Source organism: Falco rusticolus, chromosome 12 (genome assembly GCF_015220075.1).
Source record: "Falco rusticolus isolate bFalRus1 chromosome 12, bFalRus1.pri, whole genome shotgun sequence".
Classification (NCBI taxonomy): domain Eukaryota; kingdom Metazoa; phylum Chordata; class Aves; order Falconiformes; family Falconidae; genus Falco; species Falco rusticolus.
The window spans coordinates 1,797,023-1,824,880 of record NC_051198.1 but is presented as its reverse complement, the minus strand read 5'-3'; the positions used below and the strand labels follow the sequence as shown (position 1 = coordinate 1,824,880).

Genomic DNA, 27,858 nt, shown 5'->3' with positions numbered 1-27,858 from the left:
TTCATTGCCTTTAATGGGACTGTCTTGGTTTAGATTATCTGAGAAGCGTGATCCGCATACTGGCTGATTTTCTGAAGAGTTTGCCAAGACCTTAAGTTAAATTTCCCTATCTTTTTTAAACCATAGGGGTTTTTTTCCAAGAAAAATCTGGGAAGCTGGCATTTATTTCATTCAGAAAACCTCTTAAATCTGTCTGTAACAGTACATTGTTTTGTTTAATCTTTGCAGGCATAAGGCCACCCCTCTTGCTTGTGATTACAATGCTGTGGTAATACAGTTAATTTTTGTACCTTGCCACTACACTTTCCTCACTGTCTCTTGGGTATGTAATTCTCTGGCTATTCTGCCTGAAAACTCAGTTCTGATAGAACTAAAACAGACAAGAAAAAAGAAGCCAACCCCCAACAACCAAAACAATCCTCAGAAACATATGCCTGGCCATTCTGACAACAGCCAAGGCAGAGATGTTTGCAGTCTGTGCAAGCCACCAAATAGGATTCCTGTGCAATGCCATTTGGGATGATACTTTTCCTGTTTGCTAACATAGGAAGCATTCAAAACCTGCAAATAAGAAACCAAATTCATGACCTCGTGCCCACTCCACACCCCCAGCCTTAATACACTGTTATTAAAAGCAGTGCAGGATCGTGCATTCTGATATAATGTCAAACAGAAAACTGACCCTGTTCAATGTACGTTTTGTCATGTACATGTAACTGGGCCTGTGCTTTCAAGGGTTCCAGTTCATATCATTAGGAACAAAACAAACTTGACTGAACATGGAATTACCAGCATTTCCAGTTATCTCATGAAAAGGCCACTTGGCAACGCCAGATCTTTCACAAGACCTTTGAAAAGCCACGAACGCGGCCCCTAGACTGTGCCACAGCAACTGCCTGAGTGTCTGCTTAACTGTACTGTTCCCCTCAAAAACTGAAGGGCCTTTTTCTTTAAGCTTCTCTCCAAGTCAAACAGTGGGGCATTCAGCACGTCTACGAGACTGGTTAATATTAGTTTGGCTACAGTAGTTCTCTTTCAACAAAGGAGGCTCTCAGCCCGGGATACCCTCATTCCAGCAGCAAGTGTACAAGGCCTTTTGTGTTAACGTGGGTTCTCCCAGCCATCGCGACCTTAGGCTCCACATCAAAAGTCACAAGCACGAGTGCTCACCATCCCTCTTGCCTTTTCTCCTCTGAGAGAAGCACAAGGACTCAGTCATTTTCATTTTTAGGAGCAGCAAGCAATTTGAAGCTCACATGCCCTCCTTAATTACATGCAGGCTATCACACAGGACAGTAGAGCCAGAATTACTTTGGGTGCTACTGTGTTCTGTACGTGAATGAAATTACATGCTCAAAGCTGAGTTAAGAGCAAGGCCCTCCTCCCCAAAGCATCGGGTGGGGAGCACACATCATCCTCTGCTTCTGCATGCCAGGCTGCCACCTTTTCCTTGTTGCACTGAATCCCAGAGCTACTGAAATGCAGAGTAATCCATGGGTTTCTTACTTTCCCCATGGTTGACCCTTTACTTTGAGAGGACTGATTTTGAGTTGGGAGGGGAGTTATTTACCTATTAATTATTAAATAATTTTCATCTTTGGAGTTATGTCACTTCACTTGGACAACACTGGGAAAAGGACCATTACCTGCCAGACACAGCTACAAATTTCCAAACTAAATTCCAGATTCGATTTTTTTGTGGGAAGGGCAAAGCAGATTCTAAACCACCTGACCTTATTCTATCTCCTTCGCCACAGCTTTTAAAGTTTACAGAGACTAATTCCCAATATTTGGCTTAACAGTTTTCCCAAACCTGTCTATTCAACAAGATAAATTCATTTTCACATAAGGAAAAAATATGTCATTGTCATACCCTGCTACTTAATACTTCTCAGTTCAATTTAAACAGGAACAAAAAGACCTTCAGAGCCGTTAGTAACCAAATACTCTTTCAGTGAATTCTTACATGAAATTCAGGCTCCGAGCAGAAGGGGTGTACCTACCAAACCCCACATCCTGCGCTGGGATATCACGGAAGAGTAGTTTAGTACAGAGAATAGGAAATGGGGATTTTGTGAATCATGCTGCATATTTGTGATTTTATTTTCTTCACCATTCCTACTTAGGTTAGGTAGCATTTCATCCACTTTAATAGACAAAGCATGCATCCAACAGAAAACAGAAAGACAAAAGAAACGGAGAAGAAAAAGGAGGAAATCACAAAACAGATTTAAGGAAAAACTCAGGAATGAAAGCCTACCATTGTTCTGGCTTTTTATCACCACTTTCATCTCAGTCCATAGTCTTTTTTTTTTTTTATTGCCTCACTCTCCACACAAGTTAATGGCAAAACCCACAATCAATTTGAATAGGGCTCTTGGATAGCAAAAATATTTGGAATAGGAGCCTGTACTCTTTCATGGTTACAACATGCCTACAAAACGTTGGGATGGTCTGTAATGTTTAGCTTATTTGAGACATCCAGTGCAGAAACACAAAAGGGCCAGTTCCTGTCCCAGCACAAACAGCTGCGCTTCCACATTTGCAGAGCTATGGGACTGACGCCAGTTAAGAACATCATACAAATCATTTTACTGTTCTAACTCCAGCGACAAATCACCCCAGGGTATTCAAAATACCTTACTGTCTCATGTGAAAATATTTGCTTACAAGCTTAGTTTACTTCACAATTTCAGAGCCACAAAAAGTAACAGAATTGCCCCTTTTTAAACAAAATTCTGCTCCAGAGCCTAGAGATCTGTTTTAAAATTAAGCTTCTTAAACACACAGTTAAAAATATATATATATTACAAACAATCTAAACAGAAACTGAAGAAAACAGACTACAAAAAGCCCAAGGCAACAGCTTAGACTTGTAAATTTTACGTTATTTCAGTGAGGAGTCAAATCCAATTTAAATGTTTACTTTCTCAACTGTATCAATACTGATCGTAAAAGTAGAAATACCTTACCCCTGTTCTTTCAACTTGCCTTCTGTACATTCAGAAGTGCCAAAACCTATAACCAGAAAAGTAAATTTCTGGAAATTTTGAAGACGTAAAAGAAATTTCAGAGCTTTTTGCAAGAGAAAGCAGGAATTGGAGACAAGCGTTGCCTTCAGTAGCTATGGGATTATAAAAACCTGGTTTATTCCTCTAACAATGAGAAATGTCTTAGTCATTTAATCTTGAGCCATGGTAACAGTTTATCTAGCAGTAAAGATAGCATTGCCGTACTGTCCTGAATAGCCCTTCAAAACAGGGAAAATACAAGATAACTTTATTTCTCACTGTCCATCCTGAAAGAAAGTCTTTCACAAGACCTTTCTGTTAAGTTTTCCTCAAAATCTCGTATTTAGTTTCATGGGGTTCTATTAATTGCAGGATTGGGAAAGAACAGGAGTGAAAGGTTTGAATACTTTAAGTTACTGGGTGTTTTTTAAGTTTATCCTTCACAGACAAAATTATTCCAGAACCTTCTGCAAAACCTTCTTCTATGGGTTTGCTATACATCATCTAGGCAAACATTTAAAAAGCTCAGAGGCAAAGCTAGATAGTTTACATGTATTAAAATTAACAGACAACACACATAGATAGTTTACATGTATTAAAATTAACAGACAACACACATGGTCACTGAAACATGCCTTTCACTTCTGACTGTACTCATGTCATCTGTCCTTGTCCGAAGGAAGGGCATGAAACAAATTCCCCATGCCCTGCTACATGTCATTTCAAAATTTCTGCAATGTAACTGTAGGTTTTACTTCTGGAAAGTGCAGAAATTATAAGGTGGTTCAGAGTAGCCTTGTCTCACTCTGATTCTCTGCATTGGTTCTGAGCTACAAGGGGATGTGCAGAGTTGAAATTTGACCAGTTGGTTTTATAAGTAGACAAGTAGAAGCCCTAGGCAAGTGATTTGCTACAAATGTCCATTTTAAGGAAGAACCTGGGCATGTTAGTTACAACACTTGCCCAGTCATTTCCTCCAAGTAAACCCCTAAATTAAACACTCAATTAGTTGGCAAGAACGTCTGTATAACCTGCAAATTTGAAGTATTTCTAGACAGAGAAGAGTTTCACCAAAATGCCCTAAAGCTGAGTCTAAGATTCAGATACGTTTGCAGGAATCTTTACATTGCAAAGAACAAAGGCCCAGCTGTCACAGAAATGCACACTTTAGTGGATCTGAGAGGGTGAAGTAAAAAAAGTACCCATGTAAACCAGACATATTTCATCTGGAATGAAATTCAGCCTTCCCTGCATTTCACCTTTAACAGAAATTACCATGACAAGAAGTGCCAGTGACCAATTTGGTAGGCAAAGTAGGATGTCCTTCATTCAGTAATCACTGCCTGTAGCTATGCAGGTCACCGATAGAAAGAGACTGAAATCCTTTAAAAAGTAAATCTTGCAACAGGGAAGACAGCTGTTGAAACTGTCTTTTCAAAGGTCACCCATATAACTTCAGAGGATCCTGGGTGCAGCAGCCTAGCACAAGACAGTAGTTCAGCAACTCCTGCAAACCTGTCAGCTCACAGTGGGAGCGCAATGTTTATCCTTGGGCATAGGCAGGGATGTGGGGATAAGATGTTATGGCAGGAAAAGCTGTGGGGAAGCCCTGCTTCAGATAGAAAAACAAACAGGAGAATGTTCCTGCTGTTCTGCAGCCTGGATGGGAACCAATCTATGCATACAGATCCCAATATTATCGAAGCCGATTATCATTGACCACTTAAAAATAGAAACCATGTGTGTGTCTCTTTATGCCAAACTGGAACCCAGACCAAACCTATTTGGATCACTGCAGATCAAAGGATTACACAGCCAAGGAGCTCCCCTGCTGAAGAGCACTGCTATCAGAGCAAGGGGTTTGCCCCAGACTCCCAAGATACTCACACAATCGCATTATGTTTTCTGGTGCAGGTAGTGCTGTGTAGCTAGTCAGTCTTTCATCTCCGTGAAACAGAGTTTGGGGTTGATCTAAAGCTGGCTTGAACAACTGCTGGGAAAGACAGCTCACTTTTCCTAAAGGCTTATTTCAGTGCTCACTACATTAGGTGTCAAGTTTTTCAAACCATACTATTTCTAACATGGCTCAAAAGTAGTAACAAAATAAGGTTCCCACTAAAAATGAACAGTTTCTAAACTGAAAGGCAACATTAAAAAAAAACATAAAATCAAAATGTACCACACAGAAGGGTACATCACAGATCTCCTTTGAAAGCTGGCTTTCCTCTGGGGATTTATCAGGAGCACAAATCTAGCTCACCCCCATCCCCCAGGATTTTACATTTGTAATTACCACTGGAAATTTCACACCTAGGGCACAGCATTAGAGCTGAGACCCAACTTTCCAATGACACTGCGGGAACTAATAAAGTCACCAAGCTACTAAATGCCAGAAATCTTAATAAATACCACTCTGTCCTGTTAATCAGGTGGTAAGAAGGAGCTCACGAGCAGTGATGATCGCAGCTTCTCTGGGCTGGTGGCCTCTTCCCTCCACCTTAGCTGTGGAAGGTGATTCAGCTGCAGGGATCTCCTTCCAAACTCCTGGCTTGCATTAACCTCTTCCTGCCAACTCCTACAAACTTGCCAAGCCAATCCACAAGACTGCCTGTTCATGTAGCACAGGTGACAGCCTTGGTTTGCAATTATAACATATATTGTTTGCTTTTCAGTTAGTTCCTCAGCTGAGCTGGACAAATTCTCTCCACTGACGCACCCTGCACAAGCTACATGGCAATGCATTTGCCACAAACAAGTTTTGGGGTCCTGTCTTTACTTGCAGAGAGCTACTCCAGCCCTGCAACAGATCCCTTTCTACTGAGCAAGTGGTCAGGAGAAACACAACTCCACACCTAGGTTTAAGAAGATAGCAACTGCTGATACTATCTCTCCCTTATCATTCCAGGACTAGGTGAGCAAACATAAGAAGAACTTACTGAAACTTAATAAAGGAAACAGAACTTGCTAAAGCATTTTTCTCCCCACACCTTTCCTGACATTCTCATGAGCACAAGGACTGAGTACGCTAATCATCTTGATTATCATACACAAGACTTCAAGGTTTCTTTTGACACAAAGCCTCAATTCACTCGCAGGCAGCATTGTCTTCTGCCACATCCTGCTTCACTCTGGCCCACGAAGGCAAAGAGGAGCTGGGATCTCCTGTGAGGCAGCCCCTTTCCCAGGTGCAAAAGAAGCCAGTCTGGTCCCTTTGGCGCAGTCCCACAACTTGTGCTGGCTTCACACCTCAGTCGGGCAGGGCTGGAAAATCTGCTTTAAACACTCCTCAAGTTGAACAACTTAGTTTCCTTACAATCATCACTTCGAGGCATTTAAAAGAGGTGGAATGTAGGAGTGCCTAGGTGATCACATACGATCTGAACTTGCTTTATCCCTAGCATTTTGGCTCCTCTTCTCATGTGAAGTTGCCAGTGCAAATCTAAGGTATTGCCTTGGGAAAGGGGAGATCAGACAGGGTTGTTCTCTGCTCATTGCTGATTCACATTCCTGCTTCGCACAAGGCCTGAGCACTTTCTCTCTTTATTTTAGTCAAAACAATATGCTCCTAAGTGCTTTTTTTGAGGAAAACTCCCAAGCTTTACTAGATCTGAACAGTACCTTGCTAGAAGCTAGTGCAAAGCTGTGGATTCACATGAAAACTCTAGGAACTGTGAAAAACAAGGGGCAAATTCAGTGTGGGAAGAACTTGAGTAGAGGCTACAGTAAGCCTGTATGGTGCTAATACTAGTGGCTGCTCTAGAGAGCCATCCTACCGGAGGCAAGAGGGGTGAAACACAGGTATAAAGGGGCGAAACGCAAAAATAAGAAGGCAGGAAAACTTCAAAAGGTACCTTTTACTACAGACCTAAGGAGGTTTGAAACATACCTGCTCTTACTTGTTTGTACACCTCCACAGTGAAGAAGGTAAAACTGGTGATAAATTTGTAATTTAAAAATATTACATATATTCAGCTTATCCTTGCTAGGTCTGAGTCCAGGTGCACTGAGCAATGCCCAGTGCCGCAGAGCTCCCAATGTTTTCACCAGTGCCTTCTAGCAAAAGGACAATAACCAGCTGAAAATTTTACAACTACAAATCAATGGCTTTTTAGATGTTCTTCAAAGTGCCATTAATCCAAGGAAAGACACCTGCATTGGCAGAGTTAAGCCACCCTCTTTACTGCACACAATATTTTGTAAGGTCATTTAGCGTTTTGCGGAGTATCTAGTGCATAATTTAAAACATTTCCTGTACCTAAGCTCCACCCTGAACAGGATCATTGGCAGAACTTAAGATTTTTCAAGCCTGCCTGCCTTCTCTGCAGTGTAAGTAAACAGCTATGGGATGGTCTACTGCAAGTCCTTCCTTACAATTGCAGGTGAATTCACTGCATTTTCTCTCTTTTGTTAGAGGAAATTGCAGTACATTTAGGGAAAGCATTGCAAATTTTTTTTTTTAAGTCAACACAGTGCATTCCACTGAAGGGAAAACTCACTTTCTGTGCTTTCTACACTGCAGCCTGCTTTCCTCTTTCAATGTGATGTCAACACACAGATAATGGATTCCTGAAGCAGTGACCCTGAAAATGATAAAATCTGCCTTCTTTAGACTGCTAACTTAACCAGCAAAGAAAGAGGTGTGAGCCACTTTTCTTTTTTCTGTGCCACAAACTTACCTCGTTCTTTTTAAAGCAAGTACTGCAGCTTAAGATCTGACAGATGTCCAAGATAAAGCCTCTAACATATTCCCTCGTGCAAGTTCAGAGCCTGGATTTTCCATGCCTTGCCTAAGGAATGTCTATGTTGCCAGTGTTTAAGATGCTGTCATTTTATCTTATTACATCCAGTATGCAGCCATTACTGTGAACCCGTTCACAAGATAAACAAAGTATTATGAATGAAAGATTTTTTTTTTCCCCTCCCTCTCTAAGCCAACAAATAGGAACATTCTTTGCGCTAACCAGGCTCTTCCTCCCTCTCTGACAGGAACCGCAGGACCACACTTGTGGCACAGACCAGAGTAAAATAAGAAACATGCACAGGAGGGCTGGACTTCACTGTACTCAGGCTGCTCTCTGGGATTCTTTAAGGAGTCACACGGATGTAGAAAAGGACATTTGGTTTTGGTTAAGAATTCTTTTTTATTTTGAAACTGCAGTGCTAGAGTTCATTCATCGTTGGGACCAGCCTTACACAGAGAAATGACAGCATGTTTTACCCTGTCTGATTTAGAGAGGTGCTGGGCACAATCCTCCTCCACGGCACTGCTAATAATTTGGGATTCCAGCACAGGTCAGAGGCCTACCCTTTAGAAAGGACACGACCATTCCCCAAAAGAAACCTCGGTTTTCTCACACAGACAGAGAATTTAATGGGAAGACATTAAAGGACACTCTCTCTCTCTAAAATGAGAAATATAAACGAGAAATATAAAATTAGGAAAACTGCTAATGTTAAAGTAGGTTCATGCTTTCTCAGAGATCTACAATGTGAGCAAACTAATTTGTTTGGAAATTCTGCAACTGTTCTTCCTTTGAAGAACTTAAGCCACCCGCCATCACAGGAAGTATGCAGGGAATTAGAAAAGGCTCACACTGCAAACTGCACCCAAACAAAGCTAGGATTTTACGACGAATTTTCAGAGTTATGAGTGTGTTTTATTTAAGGATAAAATAAATAGAAAGACCACATCCTCCCTCCCCCCCTTACTGTTCTAAGCGACTTGGGTTAGTCCTCATCTGTAATGCTGAATGGCTCAGAGTGGGACACGCACCCTAATGCTGTGTAAGACTCAGGACACCTTCAGTGAGATAAAAGCCACACATTTTCCTACAGCACCACGTTTGGCCTCTCTCATTAACACCTTGATGCAATAAGAACAAGCCCAGACTAAAATGTTTACAGGGATCATATCATAGCAACAACTACCAAAAAAAAAAAAAAAAAAAAAAAAAAGCACGGGCTTACCTTGTAACTGCTTGAATCTTCCTTCTAACTGATTATAGTTATACTGTACTTGAGCTGCGTATCCTGGGGACAACGGCCCGGGCATACTGCTTGATTTTTGTAATTCCATTTACAGGTAACACAGGGATACGACGAACTGCAGCATAAAGGAACCACAGGTTTCTCTACCGTACATCTGAGTAAATCCCAGCTTCTTCAGTAGTTTGGCTTCGGTCCCTAGAGAAAACGCTCTCACTGAGCCCTAAGTAAATAACAGCTTCGGTTCAAAATCCAGCAGTGTGGGTTGGCGGCAAGTTGTCTGTAATGGATTCAAACTTAAAGCACCATGAGGGTTTTTTTGGTGGTGGGTTTTTTTTTTCCTCCTCGCTCCACTACAGGCAACTCTCAAGTGCTCGAATCTGGTTTCAAATGCTTGCCTGGCTCTGGCGAATCTAAATCAAAAGCAAGCCTGCGATTCAGCCCAAAGTAAAAGCAGCATGGAGCCACACGCTGCCGTCCCTGCCAGCGCTCCCAGGAGCCGCGCACACCTCAGACCTTTCTGCTGGTTTGTAATATAATCAGCAGCCGCCCGGCTGCGAGCTGATGTCACTTGATTACCATACAGCACCGTGGAGGAAACGAAGGCTGTACCAAGGGCGAAGGGGCGGCGGGGCAGGGGAAGAGCGGAGCCTCATGCAATGCCGCTGCAAGCTCCTCCGCTGGGGCAGGCCGTGCTGCCCTGGGCCCAGGGGCCAGAGGGGCAGCGGGGTCTCCAGCCCGCCGCTCCCGCCGTCCCGCAGCACATGGTGGTACTTTCCCGAGCAAAGCTGGTGGAATTACAATCTTTTGTTAAGAGCCTCATGTAATGGAAAAGTCTCAGATTACTATCACATGAAAAGGAGGGCACTTTATTTATCTGCAAGACTATTCACTTGAAGTAACACGCGCACACAGAAGCACTCATTCAGTATTCAGAAACAGACGAGGAGGGGACACGGAGAGATGTACGCTCCAGCACACTGGGAACAAACAAAAGCTTTGTGAAAAGGTTCTTTAAACAGCCAATTCCTGTCGCTTCGTTTTATGTTACTTGTCGATACCAAGGATTTTGACATCTCCTATGCATGTGGCTCCTTGCCCATTTATCAGTGTGCTGGGTGTTACTGCAAGAGTAATGGTTGTCTGGGCTGTGCACTGGAGGGGGAGGACTGTAAAGTAAACCCAGATGCCTCACCTCTGACTAGCACCTTAATACCCTGCTGTAATATCAAGGCACACAACAGCAGCAGGGCTAGGTACTGGAAGTCAGTACCTGCAGGTGGTATTAAGACAGAGGATGGCAGTTTTCCCTCAGGGGCATGAGCTCCTAGCCCTCACTCGTTCATAAGTGAAATGAAAATGTCAGTTACACATTCATATTCTCAGTATGTACCATTTGCCTGTTCATTTTTAAAACTGCTGTTCACACAAATGTTTTTTCGTCTTGCATTTCCAAATTCCTTTCCAATGGAATCCATGTTCTCTTCTCCTCCCACTCCATCCCCTCATTAAACATTTCAAAATGTTGCCTTTGTTTTGATACTGTTGTTTCACAAGGTTTTAGTCAGATAGTAATTTATGTGAGGACCTTTTCTGTGGGAGAAGTGCAGTCCACCCCCGCTGACTTGCTGCAGACCTAGCTCCTGCTAGGCATCAGGTGGAAATTCAACCAGCTGTGACCAACACACCCGGGAACAAACTACAGGAAGTCCAACCAGCAACGCTTCCAATTTAGGGAGATGCGATGGAAGTCAACACTTCTCAACTGAAGCTGGGGTTTCCAAAAACACACCGACTGTTGAAAATGCCTGGCACATTGCTCCCGAGGTCATAAATACACTTAAAATATTTATGGCTTTTAACTATACTGTTTTACGTAAAGCAACAAGGTAGCCCTAGTCCAGAGTTGCTTGTTACGTTGATTCAGAAGGGCTTTTACTAGTGTATTTCAGTGAACTCCTTTAGATCAATATAGCTGTATTTACACGAGACTTTCAGTACTACAGCAGACCTCAAGTAGAGCCTAAAACGTTTCTGAAAGTTGGCCTTCAATCTTTTCAGCACTACCTACACTTGGCCACTAAAGGCTATTCAGCTGCCCAAGCCAGAGTTGCCAATGTCAGAGATGAAAGCGATTGTCCACAGGGGCTGCTGAACCACCGCTGTACAGGGGACCCCAAGGTACTGCAGGCTCGTGCCCCGAAAGCATGTTTGTAAGGCAAAAAGGGGATCTGAGGAAGCACCTGCACTTGTCACCGCAGCAGGCAGGATGCTGCTCTCCAGACAACAATGCGCTGATGTGGCACTGTGAGTCCCTGTTCCTGCTAAACCTTCCCCTGATAATCTTTGTACAGCCAGCTGTCCCCTCCAGCACGCAGGGACCCACACACTGCAGTTGCAGCCATGGGATTTCCAGGCTAGGGTGGGAGGGAAGAAGGGCAACACAGAAATATAAATGGCTCCAAAATGTACACAAACAGAGCTCGGTAAACCAAGCCGTTAATATACAAATGCAAACGCCCCCAAAGCTCAAGGAGCATGTTTTACCCAGCACACAAGTACAGGCTTATTTCCGTCCCAATTTTTTTTTCCTGCAGCTTTCTACCAACAGCAGCTTTTGCCTGTAATGCCTGACCTATGTTATAATTAAACGAAACCCTTCCCCTCAAGAGCAGGCAGGCAGCCAGGCCCTACCTGCAGGCATATCAGCTTATTACTGTCCCACCTTGAGCAAACAGGTGTTGCTGTGCGAGCTCAGAAGGTAAAACTAAAGTCCAAGTGACTGACAGGAGAGCTGGAGCATTTTTAACACCATGAAGGACATAAATCAGGAGCCAGGAACTTCTCCCCAGCTGAAAGCTTTCCCTACACCTTTGGCAGGCGACAAACTAACGCACGTGGCCATTATTAAAAATATTAAACTGTAAAATACTACAAAAGCAAAACATTAATAACTAATCATTTGGCTTTGACCCATTTAAAACACAGACTGGCTTTCCCCACCCGGTCATAAAACATTAACACCACATACACGAATTTACACTTCAGATTTTTCAGTGTGGAATAACTGAATCTAGTAAGCTTAAGATTCCCAAGAAATACTGAATAAAAGTTAGGGTTTGAGGATTATTTTTTTATCCGTGTCCCCTCTCTGTCCCTCCCAGTTCTGGCCTGCCCGAACTAAATGCTACTTTAAAAAGAGAAGGATTTGCAGCAGGTATGGAGCACTGCAGGCTACGCAGCGAGCAGGGGGTGAGCTAAAGGAAAAGGGAAGAATCAGTGCTTGAACTAAGCTGATTTTGCTCAAGGTCTGAAAAAGAGACACAAGACCCTAGCACAGTGTGGAGAACTCGGCAGCACTCGCTCTGAAATTCTGACCTCATTTTAGCTGCCGTCCAGCTCGGCATTTGGGCTGAACAACAGGTCCCCAAGCAACAGATGTGACAGACTTTGTTAATGATCCTGTCAGCTCCTGGGGATGGCCCTGATCGCCAGGTGCTGCTGACTCATCTGCCAAAGCATTACTGCTGCTTTGCTGGGCCTCTGGCATACATTTCGAAGGCTCCACTTAACAGGTTGGTGGTAATTCTGTAGAAAGAGCAAAGCAAAATGGGGATCTGTCTGTATTTGTGAAACGCTACACCATATGTAGCAGGGCTTCTTAGAAACGGGCATCCTGCCAGTTCGCATTTCTGTTTGAGTCACAACAGTCCTAATACTACATTCGTTTGCTGTTGACTCCAAATTAGTAAACCTAAGACTTGCTTATTGCTGTTATGTTGCAAGGCATCAAATTGGTCACATGGCTGTCACATGCACAAAGATGGTTTTTATACCTGGTTTCTACTAATTTTCTTGGTTTCTCTTTAACTGACTGAGCCCTTGACAATACTGACTGGATAATATGTTATGGAGGGGAATTAATGCTGTAAAGCCATAGATCAGATAATTTTTGAGCACTGGTCCAAGTGTAACTGATCAGTTCAACAAAGTTTGAAATTCTCCATGGTGTAATTAATCACTGATTACAGCACTGCAGGAAAATAAGGGCCAAATCATACATTAAGTTTAGTATAGCAGGGAAGTAGGGGGTTTTGTTGGGGCTTCCCACCCCCAATTTTGTTCTCACTTTTTTCCCCCCTATAGCTGTGAAATAACTTTTGCTTGCATTCTTTGAGCGGTACCTCTCTCATAGGACTTGACTGGTAACGATGGCTTGCATTGCTTGTGTGCTTGTTAAAAGTAAATAAAACCGCAAATGATTATCCACTTACCAATAATGCAAAGTGTGACTCGGTTGCCATGATCAGAGCTTTGCAAAGCCTCAAGGAGAACAAGAAGTTAATTATAAATGTACAAGTAACATCTGGAGGTTAAGCAGGTGCTTACCCCAGAACAGAAAAATATCTGTCCTGGGATCTGTCTTTACCTGGCTCTGAAAATTGCTGCTAAGTGAACACATTCCTACCACAAAGAAAAAAAAACACGTTTCGAAGGAAGAAACTAATGTTAGATCTAGGAAAAATCACTATCCAAATTCCTAATTATCAATGTATCTAAGATGGAACAAAGCTATTCCTTTCCTCAGCCAAAAGAAATCACTTAAGAAAAACTTTAGCACATCCTCAAGAAAAGTATAAGAAAAAAAGCCCTCTAAGAAATTTATGGCCAAGGACCCAGCTCATAACTCTCTTGCAGGAAATAACCAGTAGGTGCACAGTGCTAATATTGGTCACACAGCCTCACTAGAATTAGAATAGCTGGACATTCCCCATCGAACCACACTATCTTCCATCAATCAAGTCAACCAGTATTGGCTGGCTTTACTGGGTCAACAATGAAGATAGTAGGTGCAGCGGGCTCCGTGCCCAGAACAGACCCACCCTCAAAACATGTTCAACCTAATGCGTGCATGAAAACCCAAGAAAGCAATACACAAAATGTTCCCTGGGTACCATAAAACAAATGCATGCTTTGAACTGTTGTGTTCTGAAAGATAGATGTGATTTTACAACTCCACAAAAGACAATTATCCTTCTAATGGGAAGCAGAATGCACACAAGAGCTTACAATAATTACAAGTCTGGTTAAACATCACCCTCGTCTTTCCTCTTTACTCTTACTTGCTCTTGTAAATTCTCTAGTTGGTGACTAACTAGAAAAAAATTACAAGATAAAAAGGATGATTTATTAATGTAAAATACCACAGAAATCACATAACATTTGCTCTTCTCCTGAAAGAGGGTAAAGTTCTTACACATCCCCTCAGCGCCACAGTTAAGAACCGAAAACTCATACTCACATTTGCCTTTCTTGACTTCTCTGCTGATATTCCTGTCTACACAGTAAACACAGAATGTCTCCCTATATATACAACAGAGTAAGGAAAGACTGAGTTTTCTGTGGATTGTTCTAGAATGTAATAGGAAATAGTTATTTTTATCATATTGGACAATTTGCATAACATTAATCCTGAAGAATTAGCTTTTTTCCCTCCAGTTTGCATCTAAGATGCTGGAACACAGAGAGAAGCAGCCCACACACTAAGCAGAAATTAGCGCGCCAACTTAATTACCTCTTCTGCAGGTATTAGCGGGAACAAGAACCATTCATCTTATAAACCCGCCATTTCCTGCAATACTTGGCAACTGCCTCAGAAGAAGGTGAAATAAATACAAACAAGACCAGAGATCTTCTCCTAAGTAACATTTCCACTTCAGAAAGCATTTCCATTTTTCCTGTTTAAAGGTGATCCTAGGTCAGTGGCAAATACCATGGCATTTGGTCCTCCAAGTCCCTTCCAGCCATATTCTCTGTGACTCACATGGGCTTGAGAAAGCCAACGCAATCATAAGCAAGGGAAAGAGGCAGATTAAAAAGTAGGAGACAAGGATTTTTAATACAGAATGGTCCGTTCACATGTTTTCCTTTTGCCAAGCCCAGGCTGGCCTTCCAGCTGCTCCGCACCAAGTCCCAGGCACAAACCAGCTCTGGGCTCCAGATAAACCTGTACGTTGTGACGTCCATGACCCAAGCAGCATGAAACCTTTGGGAATCTTTTCACAAACCAGGCCAGAATATCAATTTATTACTGAAACTGGGTCAGGTCCACATGGTTTCAGGTTTCAGTTTACAAAAGTCCCAGATTAACAGGAAAGTTGACATTACTTTTGTAACAGTATGTCCTTGCTAACTGCAACAGCGGAACGCTTGCCAGGGGAGCCACAGAAAAGCACTACACGAGGCACTCATATTTGGAAGAAATCATGGTTTGCATTGGTTTGTATTCCAGTCCGAACGGGTTCTTCTGAACTGTGCTGCTTCCCATACTCCATGAACTCATCAAAGCAGGGAAGCCATCCCTGAAAAACTGTAGTAAATATATTCACAGGTTTTGGTCATGGCCTACGAAATGCACTCTATTTGCTCCCTGACTTAGATGAATAACCCTTAAAAATTCTATTAAAATCATGCGTGGTGCACAGGTACACACTAAAAATACCCTCCTCCTGTGAAATTTTTGGCATGAAAACACTTCTTGATTTTCATCCAGAAAATTCTTTATGAGTTTTAATTGTGTTTTTTTAGAAGCCGGAATTTTCATTGCCTCTCCCTCCCTGCTTTCCTCCTCTATCTGAATTGCATCTATGTTTATATGCAGGAAAGAGAGAGCTTCCCACCCTCCTTTTGCTTTTCATCCTTTTGTACTGTTTTCTTCTTTTTTTCCAGTTTGACCACGAACACAGAAGATGCACTGCTGCTACACCATAATCACTCCAGCATGAAAATTCAATCTACTCCTGAGCAAAATGGTAATTGGGTGAAAGCAACAAGCAGAACACACCAATCTTAAAAAACCTCCATAAGCCAGAGTATTTATTTCAACTATTTCCCCTGCTTCACATAGCTAGAACAGAAAGTGTATAAACTGTATTAATGTTCACAAATTGTGACCAGCTGCATTTCCATGTGGTCAGTTTAGGGGAGACGGATGAAAAAATACCTCTCAATTTTGACAGTTCCATAACTGGAGAGGCTTGAGCCCCTAAATTAGAAACTTCTGAAGTTAATTGGGCTCCCTACAGAATTTTAGATCCTCTTATACCTGAGCAACAAAGTTCCAGAAAAGCCAAAACGGTACAGGTTTGCGTTGATCCTGTAGTTCACACGAAATGAAAGAGAAGGAAAATGTAAGGGGAAAAAAAATAATTGTTGGAAGCTTTTTTATAAAAACAATATACTTAATGCAAAAACATGAGCTGAAAGCCTCATTTTTAAAGCCAACACAAAAGACACATCTCTCTGTTTATTTTCAAAAAACTTCTTTCATCGAATCTCACCCACAAAATTTCCCCATCTGGGAATTGCCTGTCTCTGCAGAAAAGCTTAGTTATCAGTTGACAAGTACTAACTGTCTCAGACTCATTCCAGAGCAAAACATGTTTCATTTTTATATTACACATAGAAATTATGCACTTAGATGTAGTCAAATACTGTCTACGCTTAACGCCCATCCACCTTACAGGCTTAGTAACATTTAAAGGAAGCAAAGCTTCAAAAACCAATCATACAACATACAAAGTGGTTGGCAAAAAAGTAGCGTTTGCATTGCTTAATAGAAGAGTTCAAAACTGTTACAAAGAATGCTAGAAACTCAAAAAGTGGAACTTGGAAGTGGATTTTCATCACCCTCTCTACTTGTCTGGTCCTCATCCCTGTTCCTGTTCTTTCTGCCTCTACCGCATCAAGACAATTTGTCTCAAGGCAATCTGGGTTTATATCTCTCCAGGATATTACCTCAAGATAAGAATCAAAGCTCTGATCTGAGAGAATGATTTCATCCCTAATCTTTCCCCATTAGAAGTGCTCCAAGGTTAACAGAAATTAGTAAACATTTTTGAATCCTGTATTGAATTTCGCTTTGCAGTATGCTCTGCTAGACATTATTTATACTTCAGGGAGTGCTTTCATGCAGTATCCAAGCAACAAATAGAAGGAAAAACACGAGGCACATTGCAGATTTGGCTGAATAAATAAAATAAATGCAGAAACATCGCTAGTTAGATGCTAAAGACATGAGATGAGAACATTCTCTTCTACATACGCATTTTTTGTGGAAAGACTTTTGGATTACAGGCTCATGACCAGGTTTTGAAATGTATCCACAGCCAAGCTCATCCTTGATAAAAGGCATAATTTAAAACAAAAATAAAATATTGCCATTATTGGCAAGTTTCTATAAACAAGAAATCTTTCCCATTAAGATGAGTCAGCAAAGTATCCAAAACCAACGTCATCAGTTCAACGAAGGGTTTCATAGTTTCTCTGTATTGTGTCCCTAAAACATTGATTCCAACAGCAAAGAACATTATAGTCTCTTCAGTCTTCAGGTTTTGCGTGATGGGCTGCTATGGGTCAGATTTCCAGCTGGTGTAAGTCAGTATGGTCTCACAGAAGCCAAGGGAGAATGCCAACTTACACCAGCTGACAATCTGGCTGGTAGCTCTCCTCCAAAATCATCAGCCTCAGCATGATTTTATCCCAGCTCTACTATTGTGCCTGGCTTAGCTCTCACCGACTATATGGAGGGTACCTCACAGTGAGTACTGTTCCTTTCCTTGAGCAGCTGGTGCAGCCAGAGCATTTTACCCCCCTTCACAAATCCTACCCTGTCCCTCCCTGCTTGAGCTGGTGCAGAACGCTGCATCTCACTCATCTCAGTGTTGCAGGCAGCCAAAAGCACGTCCCTCAGTGCTTTTCCTCTTTACTGATGCCAAAACGAAAAATAAAATAGACAGGAGAGAGCTGTGCTGTGCCAGCCTGGGAATTAAGGCATAGTTCTCACCTAAATCAGTGAAAGAAAGGAAGCACGCTATGAAAGTTAGCGCAGTGCCAATGTATCTAATACCCAGGTATGATAAAGCAGATTTACCTGCTTTCAAGATTATCCTCATGCGTATTTTGTATCCTAAAAGCATATGCATGTATGCACACGGAGCCAGCATACATGTATGAATTTTCTATTTTCTTCCTCTCTGTGCAAACAGCTTTTTATATTTAATCACTTCGTAACTACAGTGCAGAATTCTCTTGTACCTTACTTTGCTAAATTACTGAACTGCTGTCCAAGCACAGCGTCAGCCCTTTGTGCATAAAGATTGGCGTATGGCTGGAGCTCTCCACCAGAAACAGATATGGTACCTGTATTCCAGTCCAGAAGCTTAATGTACAGGAATTCAGAGATCGAAAGATCGATCAATACAGGCTTACTTGCTGGCAAGATGCTGGGTTCTCCTGCATACATGTCCAACTCGATATTGCTTAGTCTTGAAAGAATTTAATCAGAGATGTAAAATGACTGCAGCTGTCAGACTTTCCAGAGTAAGGCTGCCAGCAACCGCTCCTATCCTGCTCCCTCTCCAAAGAAGCAAAAAGCCTATTTTTCCAGCTCCACTTGTCCTGCCTGAGCGATGTGTGCCAGATTACAGTTATTCACCAGGATGCAAACACTTTCATGCATCACTCTGTTACTAAGTGATCACAGATACTACCCATGAAGCAGACAAGCATGCATGATTCCAGAAAAGTCCTAAGCTACATTCAGCAGTACTTTTTTTCAGCAGTTTTGCTCTATGCTCCAGAAGCTACATTAGACCACAGATCTGGTACCTAATCAGACTACAAAGAATCTGACCTACACCTCCACCACACACTTTGCACACTATTTGTTTGATTCTAAAGAGAGTGAGCAAACCCTGAAACTATGCATAACTGATACCAAAAATCATGTTACCACAGCGATGAGATACAGATGATCTCTGTACCAAATCACATTTTTGATAGGACATCATTGAATACAAGTTGTTCACGCTTACTTGAAAGTTACTTTATGCACCACAGACATACCGTGACACTTTTTTTTGGTCAGTCTACTGATGAACTTGAGAAATAAAAATGCTAAGAACAAAATATAATTTATTGCCTGGTTTTTGCTATTTGCTTTAGAAACGGTTCTCCACCAGCAGCTTTAAAAGCTAACACATTAATCAGCAGTGACAGATGGGTTAAGCTTTTTCTTGTTTTCTGATAAGAGCACAGTGTTCATCAGTAGTTACAGCAAGCACTGCAGGTGACATGCGTAAGTACAGCAGCTTCTCCGCTGCCATGCTCCCTCCTCTTGATGCCCGCATGACACAAACACACAGAATGATACTCCTGTTTTTAACACCAGCCTCCTACAGGTTCTGGTAAGGCCCTGCAGCTGAGAAGTTGTTGCAGAAGTAAAATCCAGAAGCAAAGCATTGGGTGAGGTCAACATTTGGAAGAGCTTTTCTTGAAATCATTTAATCAGCTTTTATCTGAGCAAAGTAAGATTTTTCAAAATAAGCCCTTTCATGCTCACCTGACCACGTCTGTATTAGGCCTCCGGCTGCTAAACAAAAACACAGACTAAGAACCAGCACAGCCACACCAGTGCTGAGAAGATGCAGCTGCAGTTTCACTGCTGTAAGGTTTTTATTTGTTTAGTGCCAAGTGAATTCTTCACATGCCCTTCACACTTGATTTACAAGCATCAACATACTGCTGGGCCCTCTCCCCTTATCCACTTGCTGTTATTAGAATTAGGCTGTTGATTTTTAAGTCCCAGATAGCTCAGTACTGGATATTCATGAAACGTACCTGCAAGAGATTATTCTCAGTATGCTCTTTCAAAGTCAAGGATAAAACATAGGTTTATCTTCTTCAGCTCTAAATCATTGTATTTTGTCCTTTTTTATTGATTTCAGACCCAAAACCTCATTCTGACCATGCAGATTTTTTTTGTATCTTTAGTGTGCACTCAGAGGGAAACAGCAGAAACTTTGCTATGAGAGATATACTAGTCAGCAGGGACAAGCAGGTGCACAACACTCAAAGAGTACTACAGGCAGTATCTTACTTTCTGCTTTTTTGGGGGCCTGTTCTGCTGACTTTTTGCACCAGAGCTGTGGGGAGAAATGGCTCAAATACCAAGGCCAAAAGTGCTAACTAGCCCTACATATGGTACTCAGCACTTTCCCATTGCAAGTTTTCTCTGTCTTTTTTTATCCTTAAGAAGCAGCTATTCCACTATATTAAAAAGAAAAAATTTTCAGTAGCGTAACTTCAGTAACAATTTCAATGGTTTTCCCCTTTTGCATCTATGAGAATTTAAGTTACTGGTGTGAATTACAAGCCTGGTTTCAATTTGTGCAATAGGGATGAGTAAGGAAAGCTGCACAGCGAATGCAGTCTCCTTACCTGCGTTCCCCTGTAAGGTTCACAACCACTGTGACATGCAACACTAGCAAGTGTCCCAACATAAGCACAATCATTTAGGTGGAGCTGAAAACAGAATGCACAGCTTCATCTGCCCTGCGCTGAGAAGATACACCTCTTATTTAATAAACTTTGAAACTTTTTAATTCATATGCCAGACAGCTGAGTCACAGACCTTCTGGTCAACTCGGGTGAACCCAGAGGACAAAAAAGCAAATACAAATGAGCAGAAAAGCAGGTAACTTTAGCTAAGCATTTTTTAACACAGAATTAGCTAACTAGAGAAACGGAAAGTTTTGGAGGTGACAATTCTCATGCTACCTGAAAACAGCATCTGAGACAGCAAGCATGGTACATCTGAATGTCACAATCCCAGACTGAATGTGAAAAATTCTGCTGAACAACTGAACTGTTTCTTAAGGCTTTCATAACAGCTCAACGCACCAAGGCGCTGCACAGCAAATCTTGTTAGCTAATGGTCCTTGACAGACGAAATCCAACACTTGAGAATTTGTGAATGAAGAATTTTGCACAAATTTGATATCTTTCTAGCTCCTACAGAGCAGGTAGAATTACCTGGTCTTCCAGCAAGACCTTCCAAAGAACCACAGAGAACAAGGACAGGTGAAAGATTACTTCCTGCAGTGGGGTGTCTTACTTTACGAAGCAGGGATCAGTTACCTTCTTCTCATATCAGTTGCACAGTGAGTTAGCTCAACATGAATGGCAAGCAATCTGACTGCATACCCCTTCAAATCTGGATTCTGATTGAAAGCTGAGTTCCCAGACCATTTATTTGTTTTAATCTGAAACAATCCTTCACATTCTGGTCTTCGTGGTATACAGACCGCTTTAGTATTATCACTCACCAGCTGCTGTGATGACAGTAGTGTTTTTCTACTATTATATCATACCTGCTGTAACTGAGCTTTTCTCTAATACGTTGTCTCTTCTGATCACAGACTACTCTGACCACCATCTCATGCTTTGCTGTTTAAATATTTCAACATCTTGATGGATGCCATTACAATTCTTTCTAAAACAGAGTATCAGACTCTGGCTAGAGAACTCACTTCTTGCCTAGTCACTCTCTACCTTTCTTTACCTTAAAGGAGATAAGTCTTATTTCAATTACAGTAAACAAGAATCAACACAAGACGGAAGCTTCACAGAAGAGACACTTCACAACTTGTTGAAGAACGTGGACGGAAGATACTTGCACTAACAGGAAGATTCACATTGAGTATATAGCCATTAGTCAGGGAGTGTAAAATGCCCACGGCTGTTCTACTTTTGAATGCAACGGGTTGCATCTTATAGATAGGGAATAAAGAACCACTGCCTGGTCTGTTCATTTGGAAACCTTTCATACTAGGACAAGAAGATACTGACGCATGTGCATTGCAGAGTGCAACACATTGATAGTCTTTTGATATATCTTGTCACTTCAATGAAAGGCAGGCATTCTGAAAGAGTTGGACATCCACAGGCAGCCTTCAGGTACAACTAACCTAGGACCCTGGGAAAGAAAAATGCTGTTGCCAGGAGGCCTCAGCAAAGAAAAATGCTGTTGTCAGAAGATAGCCAATCCTGGAGATGTGGGAAGAAGCTCGTGCCCACAAAGAGCCAGTGCCCATCTAAGTCAGACTGGAGTGTTATTCAGTAAATCTGGGCCCTGCAGGTGGTACACAACTCCTTCTGCTTCAGCGTGCAGTGAAATACCGGGAGAGAGCAGTTCTGCAATAGAAAGTCAAATTTGTGGGGATTAGAGCCTAGAAGAGCCTCCTGGTATCACCCGATGTGGCTTTGTGTGCATTACCAGCCACAGGCATTTTCACACAGTGATTATCGTGTCTGATCCTGTGACAAGCAGCTGAATTAGAGTACACCTTTCCAGAAAGAGCCTGTCTCGATTTAAAGAGTACGATGGCTGAGATTATTGCTCTCCCAGCTCCAGGCTGCAGCTGTTAAAAAACTGCAAGTGCCTTTCTGGAGAGATGCAAGGGAAGATTGCCCACCAGACAGCATATCCAAAAACATACATTGAAAGGTGCCAGGAGTACCATGGCTCAGCCTTTAACTATATTGATCTGCAATACAAACAAACCACTCTTAATTCCTGTCTCCCTGCATGATGATTAGGCTCTCAAGCAGTGCAGCAGCAGTGCAGTACGCTAAGCCAAGTTTTGGCAGCACACAGCATTCTCAACACTAACAGAGAATTACAGATATGAAATACATCAAATTAAAATAACTGAGTAATGCTTATTAAGAACAAAAAATAAACACGCTGGGAAAATGTTTAAATATGCCTCTGAATTGAATCTTCAGCAAAATTATTTGATTTGACATCAGTATTTGTTTTAGGCTATCTAAATAATTCAAGTACTTTCCTTACATTACTTCTCCTTGAAATAAGAGTTTCGTGTTTATTATTCATTACTCAGGTGGGGACCTCTGCTTGCCATAAAACTAAGTGGAACAACCAACTGCAACAAAGGCTAGATCTTGGACCCAAACGCTGCTAATGAGCTTTGTATTAAAAGCACTGCCCACCCAAGGAATAGAATATAACCTGCAACCACTAACGTGGCAGGAGTAAAATAGAGTTGCTTCCTCAAACAAGATCAAACTGTAAGAGAACCCAAGTCAAGATTCTTCTTGTGTACCACCAATCTATCACTAGGCTGCTCCTGACCCCACTTAGCACAGCCCCATTCCAGGTCAGGCATTTCATCAGTAATTTCAAATGCACACTGTGATGAGAATTGCTGTAATTAGAAGTCTTCTAAAGATAGAAAAATTTAACACACATCTTTCCATGGGCAGTTCCATTAAGTCAATAAGATTACTATCCTCAGTAGGAGATATGTGATCTGCTCTCTGCCCACCTGCGTGAACTACTTTATTTCCCTGTTGCTCAGCTCCAAACCTGATCCTGCCCTGTGCCTGACATGTAAAAGTTTCTGCATCTAATACGCCCCCATGGCCGGCACCAAGAGGCCAAAGGGCACTCTTCGCTCTGGAATCAGTCTCATCAGAATCACAAATGAAACAGATGATACCTCTGTCTCAGTATGGTTAATTTAACAAACCTGCTTCAACACATGATAAGGTGTTGGGTTTAAAACTGTCCTTGTATCTAAAATTTCACTAGCAGAAAATTCAGTACATTTTGAGCTGGTTTCCATGCTTATAGTATGTCCCACGTTACTGAGGCATTTTGTTCAGAGGTCAGGAATGTGGGCATGCTACCATAAGAGTCAGGAAATCATTTACAGAGCGCATAAAAATTTCTTTGCAGGGCAATGCCTCAGAGCTGAGAGGACATGACATAATCTCTTTGCTGCATAAACAAATCTAGTTAATGTACAGCCTTTAATATGCAATAATCAAATGTTAAAAAAAAAAAAAGACCCAATCAAATTTAATTTCTCTGCCAATGAGAGTGTAATTCAGCAGAAGACAGCAAGTATTTCAGAAGCTCTGCTTCCTCAGGAAAATTTCCAGTTTCAGCATTATTTACTAAATGACAGCTATACCTACTACATTCCTCCATTTCAGGACAAGTGAGATGTTCTGAACACCTCCAAACGAAGATATTTTGAAGCCCTTCACAGAAACCCAATCAAAACAATTTAAGATTCAGCCAAACAGGTTAATATCTGATGAGACTGATGAGGTGAGAAACTGAGTCAGTACAAACTTCTAGGTAATAAAAAAAAGTGCTTGGATTAAATCTCTTCTGTCCTGGATTAAATCTCTTCCGTCCTGTGCTTACAGTAAAGAAGTCTTAACAGCAAACCTGAACAGCCAAGTGTTTGCAAAACGTCAGATATGAACACATCCTGCAAAGCAACATGAGACCATCGTGTCCCACTAATGTCAGTGGACAAAACAATCTCAAAACTTGTTCAGGCAAGCTGCACTTGACCTCAGAAGAATTTCCAGCTCTCATTTACTGACAAGGCACAGGCACTGAAGACAGACAGTGTCCGTACTGTCACATACATACGGCATCAGAGTTTCGCTCATGTGGTCAGTGCTTACCAGCTAGGGCCTTGATGCGGGATCGTTCAAAGAGTCGAGCAGAACTATTTTCATTGTCCCAGTCATCGACATCCCAGCGGTTGTTGACATCGCTGTACTGCTGTTGGATTTCAATATTGTCATAATCTGTTGCTACTGTTGTCGTCATCCTGAGTCTTCTTAACCTATTCTCACCATCAGATTCTTCTTAAAAACCTCTGTAAAAGAAAAACACACATAATAATTTAGATAATATACGTATATTGAAAGAAAGTGATAAAATTCAAGCTCAAGACTTCTGGTTTCAAAAACCAATGACTTTTACTTGAAGCCCGGGCACAAGCTCAAGAACAGGTTAGATACCAACCAGTCCTTCAGAAAGCAACTGAATGCTCAAAGTCCTCTTAAAAAACGAAGCGCCTCACAAAAGCAAGATTTCAAGCCAGCAGCTTTGCTGCATACACATATCCCGAATTGTCATGTCCAACTCTGCACAAAGTGGAACACATATGAAACGTGCAGTTAAATACTTTCACCACTGTTATGTTCAAAATCAGCCAGTCAGTTTTACAAATCTGTGAATATAGGCTAAACCATATGGAGCCGTGGATAACTCGGCTACGAAAAAACTGAAGCGTGAAGAAGACCTCAACATCTTTACAAAACGGTGTAAATTCTGATGAAAAAAATGCAAATGCTTAAAAAGTCACATAAGCATTTGACCAGCAGAAGCCTTTTAACATGTATCTGAAGAAACATTTCTTTCTTCACATGCAAATGCTGACTTTGTGAGCCACCCTGGGAATTTAGTTATGAACTAACCCAGATAAAAACAACTATCTGAGGCATCGCTTTGAACTCTCCCTAGCAACAAAATGGTAGCCCACCAACGCAACCCTTTACACGAGGTTCTCCTCTTTCAGGCAGCCGGATACTGTTAGCATATTCATACCACTTTCTGATTGGAATTTGCATGTACTTATCAGCACTAAATATAAAAGAGCCTTACACCTCCTCTGAGGGAAGAGGAGGGAGGTTATAGACGGCGGCTACACTGGAGGCCCTGAAGCGAGGGGCACAGCGGCGGGTCCAGGGCCGCCCTCAGCCCGTCCCTCAGCGCCCGCGCTCACACCGGCCCCCCACAGCAAACACACGGTCCGCCTTCACAAAAACGTGGTAGTTACTAAAACAATGCGGTTCAATGTTTGGGAAATGGGGCACGGCCAGGTTCTAGTAGCGGCGGTCACATGACAGGAAGACTCGGGAGCGTGCGTGAGAAACGGCTCCGGCCGTGTGGCTCCACCTGTGTGCCGGCTCCCGCCGCGGCTCCTGCGCGCCCCCCGCCGCCGCGCCGTGCCACAGGCAGGCAGCCCCGGGGCGCCGGCCGGGCGCTCCCTCACGGACGTCGGCGGCTCCCGCTCCCCCAGCCCCCGCCGCCAGCGAGCCGGTGCATCCCCCGCCGCGGCCGAGCCGGCAGCGCCCAGCTCACCTGCCCCCGCCGCCGCGGCCAGCGGGGAGCGCCCAGCCCGCCAGCGGGCCCGCCTCAGGCGGCCACCTGGTGCCACCTGCCGGCGCCGGGCAGCAGGGCCGGCACGCCCCGCCGCCCCCTCGGCCCCGCCGCCCCCTCGGCCCCGCCGCCCCCTCGGCCCCGCCGCCCCCTCGGCCCCGCCGCCCCTCGGCCCCGCCGCCCCCTCGGCCCCGCCGCCCCCTCGGCCCCGGGAACGGGAGGCTGCGGCGGCCCTGCCGAGCCACCCTGCGGCCGACACGGCGCCAGCTCACGGGGGAAAACTGGCCTAGGCGCCATCACTGCTCCCGCACTTCAGAGGCATTAACTTCCCAGAGGGGCCTATGATAAAAAGGCTGGGTTGACATGACACCCTCCTGTTCCCCACCGCAGATGAGATTTCTCATCTATCTCCTTCAAAAATAATCCCTCCGTTTCACACTGAAACAGAAAACGGGCTGCACTCGAGGCTCTTACATAAGACGCTGCTGTCGAAGCCTGTTTGCGAGCGATTCAACCTTCACAAAAGGTGGGAAGAAATCGCTTTAGCTATGGTAAGCTGCCAACAGACTGAAAGAACACGAAGCAAACTTGCTCTGGGAAAAGCCTTTTGAACGACCCTCCTTTGCTGCAGCCGCCTGGGCTGGCGCTTTCCAGCAGGGAGCCCGGACGAGGGCCAGGCCCTTCCCCTGCCGGCCGCGTTCTGCCGCTGTCGACAGACAAAAGGATGGCGCCCAGACCAGGACAGGATTAAGTCCCACTCGAAGCCTTTCTGCACAGCATTCACCAGCTGATCCCCATCTAGTATCAAGCTTAGCCAAAAACCTCCCATTGATTCCTGTACACAGGCAGAAATCAGGGTTAATTCCAATTAAATCCATGGAGCAGCTGTGGTATAAACAACGCGTGGAATCAGACTGTTCTGCAGCATCAGTTTCAACCTTTTCAGCTTTCAGTATTCATCAGTGCCCAATGAGGAGATGATGTGCCACTGCAAGAGCAGCAGTTCAAACCATAAAAATTAAAGCAGTCACCCTAAAACCAGGATGCTGCATCACGCTAATTTAGTATAGACGCTACAAGCCATCGATTCCATTTATTTCTGTATCATCTGTGTTTAGATGCATCAGGATCAATTTCAACTATAACTTGTGCTTTATCTCTTCTTTTACCCTTCCTGAGCATCACACAAGCAAAAATCTATCCCACATAAAGCTTAATTGAGCATTAAATGGGCCTGTTATCGCACACCTATAGGGCTAGAAAACTTACATACTTGTTGTGATTCTGTAGAGACACTGAAAATAAAAGCACTGTCTCTTTCACTGGCTGACATCAAGGTCCCTTTTCTGGGATGCAGCTCAATGACACAGGAACAGCAGAGAGAGGTAGCAGACACACACTGCAGTGATAAAAATAAGTACCTTGCAGCAAAGCACTTCTGTGGGGAGGTGAGGATAACAGAGCTGAATTCTAACTGAAATAAGCTGCCCTGCCTTCTTCCAAAGAAAGACCCAGCTACATAATGTGCAACCACCACGCTAAGCCTCTGCTCTGCTGAAAAACAATTTCTCTTAAGACTCCTGCTGCAGCTCTGACCCAGCACAACCCCCTGGAGCCTCCAAGAACAGAGAGGGAAGATAAACACAAGCTCTATCAGAAACCTCCAGTATTCATACTACAGCAATGAGGTGGAGGTCCTGCGGATGGGCTCAGCTACAACAGCAAATCTTATTTCTACGTTACGGATGCCCCTATTTGACAAACAGAAACACCAGTGCCATCTGCAACTGCCCAGAGAGTAATGGGGAAAAATGGTTCAGAATTCTTCTGGAGCTTTTCACTATTAATGACCTCAAGCGTAATCTGTCATCCATAAAATTAGCCCTACATTGAAAGACATATGCTGAAAAAATTCTGCGTGTGTATATACACATACATGTAACATATGTATATTTACATATTTATCTTAAGCCTGACATGTTACTTGCATAATTGCTGCTCAAGATGCAGCATAATTTTATCTGGTCA

The 27,858-nt window shown here is 43.0% G+C and overlaps 1 protein-coding gene across 7 annotated transcripts in view; it reads right to left on the bottom strand.

The window, feature by feature from the left end:
- The window catches only part of SPTBN1 (spectrin beta, non-erythrocytic 1), a 136,172-nt gene that overhangs the window by 69,241 nt on the left and 39,073 nt on the right, over positions 1-27,858 (bottom strand). For 4 of the 7 annotated variants that reach the window (XM_037404999.1, XM_037405003.1, XM_037405000.1 and 1 more), the window contains exon 2: positions 24,345-24,541. In XM_037404999.1, the coding sequence (XP_037260896.1) occupies positions 24,345-24,492 (148 nt within the window). In that variant the 5' untranslated portion in view covers positions 24,493-24,541. Of the gene's footprint in view, positions 1-8,978; positions 9,582-24,344; positions 24,542-27,858 lie in introns of those variants that run through there. The other 3 variants (XM_037405006.1, XM_037405004.1, XM_037405007.1) reach the window with 3 other exon arrangements.